A 13,264-nucleotide genomic window follows, 5' to 3' on the forward strand; every position below is an offset into this window, starting at 1 on the left:
TCGTCAGCAACGATTACAGACACAGATTGGGGTAAGGAGTTTGTGAATTCCTCCTCACCCTCATTACAAGCAAGGCCCAGAGCCGCAAGCTCATGGGCAGCCCTATTACAAATTCTACAGGCAAACACGCATTCCACGCTAATAAAATTCAGCTCAATTAGAGACTTAATCTCCTCCACCAGGTACCCGACCGCAGCATAATTATAAGCACTTGTTTTGATAGCTTTCACCACCTCTAGAGCATCAGTTTCCAGGATCAATCTCCCGATACCCAGGTTAGCCGCCAGCTGAACGCCTTGCAAACACGCAATCAACTCAGCCTGCATTGGGGTCATGAGATGATTAACTCTTCCTCTGCCTGACATGATCACGTCACCCTCATGGTCACGAATCAGCACTCCCCAGCTTCCAGCTCGAGTTTCTGGAGAGAAAGAGCCATCACAGTTGAGTTTCAGTATGTCAACTGGTGGTTTAGACCACTTGTATTGCTGCTGTTCTTGGTTAGCGGTTGGGTTCGCTGTTGTTTCAGTCGTCCTCATCTCCTGAACATACAGCTCAACACACCGAGCTAGCGTCTGGGGTGATCGCCTTCTGTCTTCCTCCCTGATGGCATTCCTTTCCGACCATGTGTACCACAAGGCGACGATCATCATCAACTTTCGAGATTCTGAAGCTCTAAGAATGAATTCCACAACATCAATGGGCGTGTAGAAGTTTGCCAACACTTCTCTTTCAGTTGACAGACCAAGCAGTTCCCATACCTGTCTTGCCATGCCACACTTGAAAAATAGATGACCTCCATCCTCCCCAACCTGGTTGCACACCGGACACCTGGGCACAATTTCCATCCCTCTCCTTATCAGGTTATCCCTGAGGGGATGACTATTATGTAAGAACCTCCATAGGAAGTGCTTGATTTTGTTTGGACAGGATAGCTTCCACACCCTTTTCCACAAACTCAGCGGCCCTGGATTGGATCCACCCTGCTGCCCTTGTGAAGTATGATTTCTGATATATGTGTCCCTTGCCACTTTGTAAGCGCTTTTGACACTGAAAACACCGTGTTTATCATAGTGCCAAGCGACCATGTTGCTTCTGCCCTGGTAGACCGGTAAAGCCAGGATCACCTCGGCGTCCTCCTCCCAGAAAATATCCCGGACTAGTAATTCATCCCATTGTCGAGTAACTGGGTTGATTAACTCCGCAACTTCTGTAATGATGTGGTGCCCTCTTAGTGTAAATGGTTTCCTGCCCGAGTCCCTTGGGATCCAAGGTTCAGACCAAATGTTAAGCCCGACGCCGTCTCCCACTCTCCAGATCATTCCCATTTTCACCACCTTCAGTCCATTTAGAATGCTTCTCCATGAATATGACATCCCATGTTTCGGTGTAGCTTCCAGCACCGTGGAATGAGAAAAATATTTTGCCTTCAGAACTTGTGCGCAGAGGGAATCTGGATTTTGGATAAGTCTCCAGACTTGCTTCGCAAGCATTGCCTGATTGAAGCAGTGGATGTCTCTGAACCCAAGGCCACCTTCTTCTTTCGGTTTCATCAAACAGTCTTTGCTTAGCCAGTATATTTTGTGCTTTCCTTCCTGATTATTCCACCAGAACCTACAGATCATGGCACTGATTTGGTCGCATAAAGTTTTTGATAAATCAAAGCAGCCCATGGCGAAAGTAGGGATGGCCTGTGCCACTGCTTTGATCAGAATCTCTTTGCCTGCCCAAGACAGAAACTTTTCATTCCACCCTTGCATTCTCTTCCAGATTCTATCCTTCAAGTATGCAAAGGTATTAGACTTTGATTGCCCCACATACACTGGCAATCCTAGATATTTCTCATTAGTAGTTTCTCTATTGATCTCCAGAAACTCGCACACCTTCTGCTTGCATTGCGGTTTGGTGTTCTTGCTGAACATGACAGCTGATTTGGCTTTATTGATCACCTGGCCGGAGCATTCTTCATAAATTTGGAGGATATTCTGCAGATGCAAGCAATCCCCTTCAGTCGCACGAATCAAAATCAATGAGTCATCGGCGAACAGTAGGTGTGAAATGCTTGGAGCACCCGAGCAGATTTTTACTCCTGAAATCAAACCATCACGCTCCCCCTTCTTCAGTAACGCAGAGAAGGCTTCCGCACATAACAAAAACAGGTACGGGGGCAACGGGTCCCCTTGCCGTAAGCCTCTTTCTGGGGTGAAAGACTCGGATAAATCCCCATTAACTTTGACCCTGTACGTCACTGTGGTCACACATTCCATTATAATAGCAATCCACTGCTCATGGAATCCCATTCTTCTCATCATCTGTTCCAGAAAACCCCACTCGACCCGATCGTAAGCCTCGCTCATATCCAGTTTCAGTGCTGCATACCCCATCTTCCCCTCCCTTTTATTCATCAGGAAATGAGTTAGCTCGTAGGCAATCAAAATGTTGTCCGAGATCAGCCTTCCCGGGACAAACGCACTCTGATTAGGGGTGATGATATCAGGAAGCACTTCTCTCGTTGAATAGGGATCTCGTTGAAACACTTTTTTATCCAAATCTTTATATTTAGCTGCTGCTAATCACTAATGCATCCCAACACGTTAATCACTAAGGCCTCCCAAATTTGTTGGCTAGCCGAACCCCCCTCCCACTGCGCAGTCGTGTTGGGCCAAAACACATTGCCCAGAAATCTGCTCGCTCGTTTTTCGCCCGCAGGCGCGCGGCTTCCTCCCGTCCGCCCCCATCCGTGGTCGCCGGCCTCCGTCCCCACCACCACCGCCGCCCCAAGCCCGTCGCCGGACCTCCCATCTGCCGGATCGGGAGGTCCTCCGCCGGTGCCGGGCTTCCTCCGCCGCGGCCGGCGCTTTCGTCCGCCGGATCCGGATCCCGACGCTCCGTCCTCCCCAGGCGAATCCCGCCCGCCGCCCTGTCTATCGCCGGCTGGGAGGCTCCCCGACGCCCTATTCAACGTCGGCCAAGATCCCGCCAGCCGCTCGCCCCCGTACCCTGCACAGCCGCTGCCGACGCATCTCGGGCGCCCCACCGTCGAGTCCTCGTGGCCTCCCCGACGCCGACGTCGACGTCCATTCTCCGCTCTCGCCACCTTCCATTCTCCCCGACCACAAGGTATGACGCCCTACTGTGCGAAACTGCTGCTCCCATACGAAGCTGTCTGAATAATTTCATATGTGGAACCCTGATTTGTATATCATCCTTGCAGATTATTTCTTTGGTGCACTCATGATTTAGCACCATTTACATTGACCTCCAACTCTGGTGACATAGGCTGTTGCTAGGGTAGCAAATCAAGAGCTAAGAATGGCGGATTCAATGGTAGCGAGCTTCTGGGGGCCTGTTACATCAACGACTGAGTTGTGTGAAGAGAATTATGCACACTCATCATATATCGCCGAATTCTACAATACCATCTCTAATGTCCCGTGCGTTCTTTTGGCGCTTATTGGATTAGTGAATGCTTTCCGCCAAGGTTTTGAGAAACGGTTCAGTGTCCTTCACATATCCAATATGATACTTGCTATTGGGAGTATGATTTTCCATGCCACCTTGCAACTTCTGTAAGTTTTCTCTTAAATTGAAACTTCTTTATGTTTATGTGAAATGGCACTTTTAACTTTGTGATTTCTGGTACCTACTTGAGAAACCGTTATAACTAGAGCTTATTCTTTTTCTCCACTGCACTTGATCGAGTTCAGGTCATTATGGAATGGTCTTGTGCATCGTATTCTTGTGTTGTTTGTTTGCCATGATATACCTTCTCTTGGTGTTATAAGTTATTAATTAATTACCTATATGTTGTCTCTACTCCCTCCGCTCAGAAAAAACATGTGAGTTAAGACAAGCTTAGATCAAACCTTAATAAAAATTACAAACATGAATAATTTTTGAATTGTTGAGTTTGGAAACATGTATTCCCTCCGTACTAAGAAATTATGTCGTTTTAGGGGTTGAGATGGTTTTCACAAATGAAGTCGTCTTGCAACTGTCAAGTGTATTTTGGACTAGATTACCCTTCCCAGTACCGAGAGGTTGTTAGCATTTAAATTTCCTCGCTTGCTGTGTAGCCATCTGGGGCGTCTGGAAAAAAAGGAAAAAAAATCGAGTCTTGCAAAGAGGCTAGGGATCGAACCCTGCCCACCTGCCTTGGACTCACCACCGCTCTAACCAGCCGAGCAATGAATGTTTGTTGAATAAAGGATACCCACTACCTATTTAAGAGGGGCAGACAGGGAAAAATGCACCCTAATTAATCACTCCTTGGTATGCTAAATCCTGTCCAAAACAACTTTATTTTTTAGTATGGAGGGAGTAATTCATATTAAAAAATACCTGCAAATTATCACAATCTTGAAGGATTTTACGAATATTACTCTAGAAGTCAAAGATATGCATCAAAGACCATTAGTCAAATGTGACAAGTATTTTTTGACTGGATGGGGTATGTATGTATTAAAGTTAGAACTGTCGATACCATTTTGGGAAAGGGCCATTGGCATAAGACTGGAAATTATTTCTCCATCTAGCCGTTTTTGTTGGAATATAAGTGAATTGCGCACCTCTCCCCATCAGCTTAAGCTTTTGGGTTGAATTGGTTGGTGCATGCAACTCAATATGTTATCAAAGCCAGAGGTCTCGAGTTCGAATCCTGGTTAGCGCAATTAAATAAAATAATTGTTGCTCGTTCCTATTCCACTTTTGAGGCCTGAGGGAGCCGCCTCCACGTGAGGGGGAGTGTTGGAATATAAGTGAATTGCCCACCTCTCCCCATCAGCTTAAGCTCTTGGGTTGAATTGGTCGGTGCATGCAACTCAATAGTTTTGTGTATAAAACTGCACAGAAGATGAGCTGTTCATCTGTTATAAAATAAAAGTGTGTTGGCCATTAACTGTAAGTAGATTTCTAATTTATTGCTTCTAGATGCTTCATCAAGAACATCTGCATTATTTATCTTTCTTGAGTATTCATCTTTTTGCTTTTCTCTGTAGAGTTATAGACATGGAACTGATCCAATGCTTCATAGTTTTTTATATATATAAAAAATTCATTGCACAGTTGGCTGCTCATTTTATTTTGTGCAATGTTTTCTAGTATTATATATTTTGACTCAAAATCGGAAGATATATATCTCCTGGATTATGTGCAGATTCAGTAAATGAACTTTCAGAATATTGAGATACCCATTATGCAGCGAAGCTAGGAAAAACCATTTGGGGGTGGGGGCATAGCAATATTAAGTTACTACTTACTAGGGGCCTAAACTTGATTTTTTGAGTGACTTATATGTTGAATACACGTGCATACGGTGGGTGCACTGGGCGTGTGTGTGTGGGGGGGGGGGGGGGGGGGTGGGGTGGGGTGGGGGGGGTATACTTGGGGTGAACTTTGCGTGCATTCGGTCAATGCCACCAAGGAACTGCTGATTTAAGATTTGTTGCTGCAAGGCTACATATTTTAGTGCAATTTGTTGTGTTGATCTGAAGGCCATTGGGTGACATGGAACATAGCATTGTTGGGCTCTTTTTGGCAATCTTTCCGTGTTGGTCACACGCATCGCACAGTCATCACGTGCATTTGTCGCTTCACAGTGGGCTCAGGATGTAGCGTTTGCACTGGCCTTCTATTTTTGTGCAAAAAAAAAAAAAAACTGACAGCTTACAACAATCCTGTTACTGCACAAGCTTTCGCAGGAGTGTTTTTCTTCATTATGTCTTGATTGACATCAGTCCATGTGCTAGAGTAGTGTGTTTCAGCACTCAGCAGTAGCATGCACAAGAATTTATTTCCACTCTTAACCCTGAAAGCATAGCTCTCCTGTACAAAAATTCTAGCTCGCAAACAAAGATGGTTGAAATTGTTTGTAAAACATTGGTATATTGCTTAGATGTTCAGTATTCTTTCTTGTGTTATGTTGTTTATTTTTTCCGTTTTGGATCTTGGGTTCATTTTGTGCAAAAAATGGTTCCTGATCTACCTTTTAAGTTAACGACTCCCTGGACGCACCAAATACACTTTGCATGCACATGCCTGCCGAAACTACCTCAAATGCATAAATTTTGTGTTCCATTTTGGCACATATGGTTCCATTTTTGGCAATATATTGATGAACTTGCTGACCGACACACCGATTGGCATATGTTGTGATTGTGATGCCCGAAATTCTCTCTGTTCTGTTGTCCATTGATAAATCTCAGCTTTTGTCTACCGCATTTGCTGAAAGATCTGCTTTTGTTCTATTTTGTGCATGCTAATCACTGTTGGATAGCATACTGATCACTCTTGGATGTTTTCATAAACTTCTACCTCTGTGACCTGTTTAGTCATCTTGTAGTTAATTTCCATAATGTTTACTCTATTTTGTGCAGCATATTCTTTTTTGGTAACATGCTGCTTTGTTGACGTTCTGTTTTCCAGTCTACAACAGAGTGATGAGACTCCGATGGTTTGGGAGATCCTTCTTTATATGTATGTCCTTTATTCACCGGACTGGCATTACAGGAGCACGATGCCAACTTTCCTTTTCCTATATGGTGCTGCCTTTGCAGTAGTTCATTTCTTTGCCCGGTTCCAAGTTGTATTCAAGTTGCATTACATTGGCCTCTGCTTCCTCTGCATCCCCCGGATGTACAAGTACTACATACAGACGAAAGACGTGGCTGCGAAGCGGCTTGCAAAGCTGTGGGTTCTTACACTAACCCTTGGGACTCTCTGCTGGCTAGTTGATCGCATCTTCTGTAAGAAGCTTTCACATTGGTATGTCAACCCGCAGGGGCACGCATGGTGGCATGTGCTTATGGGCCTCAACTCATACTATGCAAACACATTCCTAATGTTTTGTCGGGCTCAGCAACGTGGATGGGAGCCACGGATCACACACCTCCTTGGATTCTTGCCTTATGTCAAGGTCCAGAAACCAGAAAAGAGGGAATGATTAATGTCTCTGTTGAACACTGATGCTATTCAGTACGCCACCAGTAAGCTAATGCCCCCAATGTGCGCAGACAAGTTGTGGCATTTTTTTTTTGTATATGGGCATCCAAATGATTACGGACTATAAATGTTCCGATGTCACAATAGAGTTTTGGTAACTTTTGACTGACACCTGTTTTGTACTATACTTAATCATCGAACAGAGATTAGTTGGAGTGTTGGTGTCCTAGTTTTGGCCATCTTTGTTTTGGTTTCTTTGAAATTGCCTTTTGGTGCTAATAGGTCTAAGTTATTGATTTATTCGTTTGTCGTTGAATGGAGTCCAGTTGTACTAATTACCACTCCGCTTGGAGATACATCCATCCATTTGGTAACGTTAATTCGGTGACTTGTGTTGCTGCCAATAGACAACTTTCCTGAGTTGAGCTGTTCTTGCTCTGATGGTTATTTTTGTATGCATTGCGTCGGAGAAAGCATGCCTGCGGGTGTCGTAGTCTGTTTATCAGGATAGTAATTTAGTAGGTGTGTCGGCGGGTGGTGTAGGGTGTTTATCTGGATAGCAAGCATCATCACAAGTTAGAGGATGCCATTACGGTTAAGGTGTCAAAGCTTGAGATCGTTGTACTAAAACAACGAAACCTAAAGAAAGGGGGCTTGCGGCAGCCGGTCAAGTCGAGTGTCGAGACCGCATAGCCTAGTACTCCCTCCACCCCAAATCAAATTACAAGTCGTTTGACTTTTTTAATTTCAAGTTTGATCATTTATTTTATTAAAAAAAATTATGCAAACATAGTTAAATTTACGGTACTGCTAGTGTCCGGACATCCGGCGCCAGCAGCGCGTCCGGACGCCGAGCTCCCTATCCGCACCACACGAAGAAAAAACCCGTCCGCCCTCAACCAACTCACCCCGTGCAAAGGACCACCCTTCGTCCGCTCCCCGCACAAAGGAGCCCATCCCCCACCTCCACGAGCACGGGATCCGCCCTGCCCCTCACCTCGCCGCACCCTAGCATATCCGCTTGTCGCCAACTCGTCCCCACTGAAAACAACTCCTGCCCCGCGCCCGCATAGAGAAAAAAAAGACGACCCCCACATGCACAGATCTGTCCGCCCACAACCTCACTAACCCAGCACCTCTGACCAACCACCAGCTCACCACCATAGTTTGTCCTCTAGCTACAACTAAAAAACTGCTAAAATAAACGGAAAAAGCTATTGAAACATTGGAAACCATGTAATGCAACAAACAAAATATAAACTGCAACATAAAAAAAAGTCTACTGCAATATCGAGGGAAATCTGCTGAAAGATTGATAAAAAAGCTATTACAACATCTCAAGCACTACTAATGCAACATCAAAAAACGTCTGTTGCAATAAAAAAATCTACTGCAACATCGGGGGAGAATCTGCTGCAACAATGAGAAAAAACTATTACAACATCTCAATCACTACTAATGCAACATAAAAAAACGTTTGTTGCAACAAAAAAAATCCACTGCAATATCGGGGGAGAATCTGGTGCAACAACGAAAAAAAACAAAATAAAATATCTCAAAAACTGCTCTGCAATATCAAAGAAATGTCTGCTGCAACAACAAAAAAAAGGTACCGATGCAACATTCCACATCATGTGTTGCAACATTGAAAATGAATCATTGTAAAACAACGACGAGATCTGACTCACTGGAACACTAGCTACCACCAAATCCTTAGATCCAGAAAGGGAAGAAGAGGAGGAGGTGCAGGAGGAGAGAGCAGATCTAGATCTAGTGGGAGAAAAAGAAGGGGAGATAGATCTCAGATCTAGATCCTCCCTACCTACCTCGTCGGAGTCACGCCATCGTCTTTGTCTCCACATGCATGGAGGGAGAGGAGGCGCGCGGGCTCACCGGAAGCTGCTCAACATCACTCCACTCCGGTGGCCATGGACATCACGGGATAGGGAGATTGGGAGCGAGGGACAACTCGTCGACGGTGCGGCATGAGGGCGGTCATGTGGACACTAGCAGTAGAACGAGCGGAGAGAGTGAAGATGGAAAAAGTTGCGGCGCGACAGGAGGGCGGACGTGTGAGCATGAGCAGTAGGAGCGGCAGGGGCATCAAGTGAGTGGGCGCGGGGTCACGGGGCGGGTGGGAACGGATAAGGCGCGCTCGTGGCTCGGTCGAGTTGTGTGGGTCCGTCCGATCTATCCGGACGCCTTCGAAGGAGCATTACTATTAAATTTAAGTCATTCTCGTAGAACTTTTATTAATAAATCAAGCCACGCCAAAAGAAGTGATATTTTGTACAAATTTTTGAATAAAATGAATGGTCAAACTTGGTGTCAAAAAAGTCAAACGTCGGGATAGATGTACTTCTGTTGAACCTCCATTGGACGGATTCTTGTGAGGGTAAGCAATTGCACGAAATTCCTTTTGTAAGTAAGTGTTGACCTGAACTATGCCATACTTCTATTAATAAAAAAAAGGAAAATATAGATCAAAGTTAAACATGCCGTTATATTAGGGGAAAAAACACACAAGACATCACTAGAAAAAAGAAAGACATTAGATCTAATTATGGGCCATCCAACCTGATAAATAGAGTGTGATCCGGCAAGAGCTTCGTGGGTTCTGCTAAAAAAAAGAGCTTCGTGGGCTTAAACCACTATTTCGAAGATGGGTTGGGCAAAGGGTACAGTAGTGTTGAAGCTTTTAAATTGGCAAATAAGCATTCCATCAGTTAAGATTTAATTTTGCCTTGAGCATGCACTTTTTGTAGTCTCGAGATGGAGCGGCTGCTTTATACATGAAACCTATGGTGAACTTTGAGAAGCTCTGTGATGTTTATGCAAGTGATATGGCCAAAAGGAGCAAATGCAAAAGGTACTGGAGAGCAAGAAGCAGCAGAAGGCGACACCACTGCAGATGAAGTACAGCCAACTTGTGAACCTGTTGATGGGGATGATGCACCAAACAAAAGATGATAACAAGACATCAACCGTTAAACAAGGGCGTAAGAGGGTGTATCCAGATTCTGACGGTCTAGAGACAGGCCTTGTTGGCATATCTAATTTATTTGCACAGTTCTTGGAATCTGAAAAGGAGAATGCAAACACCATGGCTGGCATTGGAAAGGCACTTGCCCATGGAGTTGAAGTGCAGCAGCGAGCGTCATCCAATAAATCTTAGGCCTTGTTTAGTTCCCAAAAAATTTTGCAAAATTTTTCAGATTCCCCGTCACATCGAATCTTTAGACACATGCATTAAGTACTAAATATAGACAAAAATAAAAACTAATTGCACAGTTTGGTCGGAATTGACGAGACAAATCTTTTGAGCCTAGTTAGTCCATGATTGGACAATATTTGTCAAATACAAACGAAAAAGCTACAGTGTCCATTTTGCAAAATATTTTGGAACTAAACAAGGCCTAAATATGTCAATTCGATAATACTTAGTATGTGTTGGAACCTTTTAAATTTGTCAAATGAACACTGTGTTTTGTCACTTCATTTTATGTAAATCACGTTTCCAGCAGCAATATGTATCTATACAGTTTATTTTGCAATCACTAGTACAAAAGTACTCAAAGCCAGCGGTGCAACATAATTTTTACAGGCGGTTTCAATTAAAGAACGCCTATGGAAAGAAATTGGCTTATCCGACTAAAAAACTGCATGTGAAAATCAATTTTTACAGACGGAAAACCGCCTGTAGAAATTATGTATTTCTACATGCGGTTCTCGTAAGAAACCGCCTATAGGAACCATATTTCTACGGGTCACCTGTAGAAATTTTTTGAGCTTTTTAAATGACCTCATTTGAAAAAACCGTCAAAATAAAAGTTGTAGATCTTGAAAAGCTATGAAACTTTGTAGTTGATAATTTTTTCATTTGAAATCATCTTGTCATCGAAAACTATGTTTAAATTTCTCAAATTTGAAATTCAAATTTTATAAATGACCTCAGATGAAGGATTAAAAAGTTGTAAAACTTTGTAGTCGACGACTTTTCCATTTGAATCCGTTTAGGACCTCAAATAATCAATTTATGCTTGGTTTAGGATAGTATGTGGGGAACTAAACTCTAATATAAACACAACTAAGTGATAGGTGGAGTGGTAGAGGAGGCTAAGTGCGAGGACGAGGTGTCAGGTTCGAATCCCACCGGCCGCGTAGCGTGCGATTTTAGGCGGTTGGCATAACTGAACCGTCTGTGGAAATGTATTTCTATAGACTGTTGACATAACTATAAGCGCGGTTCAGTTATGCCAACCGCCTAAAACCGCATGTAGAAATGGTTCAGTTACCCGCCTATGGAAAAAACCGCCCCCTTATAGAAAGGGGTTACGAATCTTCTCAGTAGCCGCCTGTGGAAAAAACCGTCCGTTTATAGAAAGGGTTGCGAACCGCCTGTGTACCGGTGAATTACCGTTGTTGTCAATTCCAGCAGCTCGTTTGATTCAGGTCGTTTCCATTAGCTTGTTTGATTCAGGTTGTCCGGTTGTCCCAGCTATAGCGAAGAGCATGCCCACCTCATCGTGTTTGAGCTCTCATGCCTGATCTGGATGATCCTCTACTTCTGGGCCATCGTCATTATCCGTTTATTGCTGCATGAAGCTCTGGTGTCCCTCGGTTTCATGATGCGCGCCTTCTGGTACTACCTTGCGCTGTCCTGGCCCAGCGTGCTGTGTGTCCTAGTGAGCCACTTGCTCTGGACATACTATTTCGGGTTGCAGATGATGGCCATGCATGGTGGCATTCTTTGGGTACATTCTTGCTATCAACGATCGTCACAATGAGATCTTAGCAAGGTAACTGCTGAAAATTAACGAGCCAGTACTCAGTTTCTCAAAGCATGCAGCAACGAAATCGCATATGATCAAACTTGAACGAATTGACTAAACATTTTTATGAGAGCTATGATTCTTTATTAACGAATGAAGCCTTTATTTTGTTTTCCCCGTGGACAGGGACCAACCATTCTTGAAAGATCAGGAGCAAGGTCAGTGGCGGATCTAGAGAAAATTTGAGGAGGGTGCGTTTACCTTTGTGGGTGTAAGGGTTTACAATATGTGGATATATATATAATGGACCACCAACCGCACCCACTATGTTGAATATAGATCCACCCCTGAGCAAGGTGACGATGTTGTTCAGGAATAAGCTTCAGCCTCAACCAAAGATGGCGCTTGACTTGACCTCGCAACTCCCTCGTGTCACTTGCCATTTTGCAAGAACTAGGAGGATTTTCTGCGCGTTGCCGCGGGTACGAACAAAGAATATAAAATAGATTAAAATATTAATCACTAAAAATCAGGAGCGTGTTGCCATGGAAAATCCTGATGATTTAAAATAAAATTACTTATACAAAGGGATAATCAAGAATTTGTTGCCGTGAAAAATATCGTGTAAGAATATAAATAGGTTAGAATATTAACTCTTGCCCCCTTGCGTCTAGCGTGGATCCAGCGAACTAGGCCTGATGAGTTCCTCCATGGCCAGTGGGAGCTCCAACCAACAACAGCGGTAAGGGGAGATGGGTTATTTTTTGGTGGCCACCAAAAATTGTGAGAGGTATTGGAGGACTATGGAGCAAAAAAACACTCATGTACCCTAGTATAATAATTTTACGAGGATGAGGGTGGTATTGGAAAACCGCTAGAGATACACTTAGAGCACCTCTAAGAGTTCCCAATATAATCTGCCAATTCAAGGTGACGCTGTGGCATACCATCTTATAGTCACCTGATGCAAGTCACAATCATCATATAGTCCATGCCTCATGATTGAAGCAGCAAATCCCTCCTCAATGCAGGTGGAAGATGATATCATTTTGGTCCGTGATGATCCTTCCACGGTTGTTCAGTCCATCCATTTTTTGGCTTCATGTATGTTCGCCTAAATGGCCTAAACGGCCGATTAAACGGTAAACGGTGGCAAACTGTTTTGTTTAGGAGTAAATAGAAAATTAAACGGTTGACCGTTTAAACGGTCAAAAAACAGTCTAAACGGCCTAAACAGAACGGATGTAAACGGTATTAAATGTGCTAAACGGCTGTTTAGGCAAACACCAGGTGAATCTAGTTGAATTTTATATCAACAATTTGTATACTTAAATTTATTATATTTATAAATATGTAAAATTGATTTGTTACATACATAAATATGTATATTTGATCCTTATAACATGCATAAACATATATACATAATAAAATAAATGGTTTTTTAGTTGCGTAAATATGTATAAATGATAGAATGATTGATTTTACATTAAAAAATATGCATATTTTTGTAATATTATGTAAAACCGTTTAGATCGTTTTAATGTGTTTAAACA

General features: G+C 43.4%; 1 protein-coding gene across 1 annotated transcript; it reads left to right on the plus strand.

Moving 5' to 3' along the window:
• Positions 2,618-7,350, plus strand: LOC8062951 (alkaline ceramidase). The gene is made up of 3 exons (XM_002463997.2): positions 2,618-3,120; positions 3,215-3,569; positions 6,424-7,350. The coding sequence occupies exons 2-3, from the start codon at positions 3,313-3,315 to the stop codon at positions 6,938-6,940; spliced, it is 774 nt and encodes a 257-aa protein (XP_002464042.1). The 5' UTR covers positions 2,618-3,120; positions 3,215-3,312; the 3' UTR covers positions 6,941-7,350.

Source organism: Sorghum bicolor, chromosome 1 (assembly GCF_000003195.3).
Source record: "Sorghum bicolor cultivar BTx623 chromosome 1, Sorghum_bicolor_NCBIv3, whole genome shotgun sequence".
NCBI lineage: Eukaryota > Viridiplantae > Streptophyta > Magnoliopsida > Poales > Poaceae > Sorghum > Sorghum bicolor.

Excerpts from the sequence above, each read along its gene's own strand:
- LOC8062951 (XM_002463997.2), top strand. The coding sequence starts at position 3,313 with ATGGCGGATTCAATGGTAGCGAGCTTCTGGGGGCCTGTTACATCAACG. Across the intron at positions 3,570-6,423 it reads CATGCCACCTTGCAACTTCT|TCTACAACAGAGTGATGAGA; the intron begins GTAAGTTTTCTC and ends TCTGTTTTCCAG.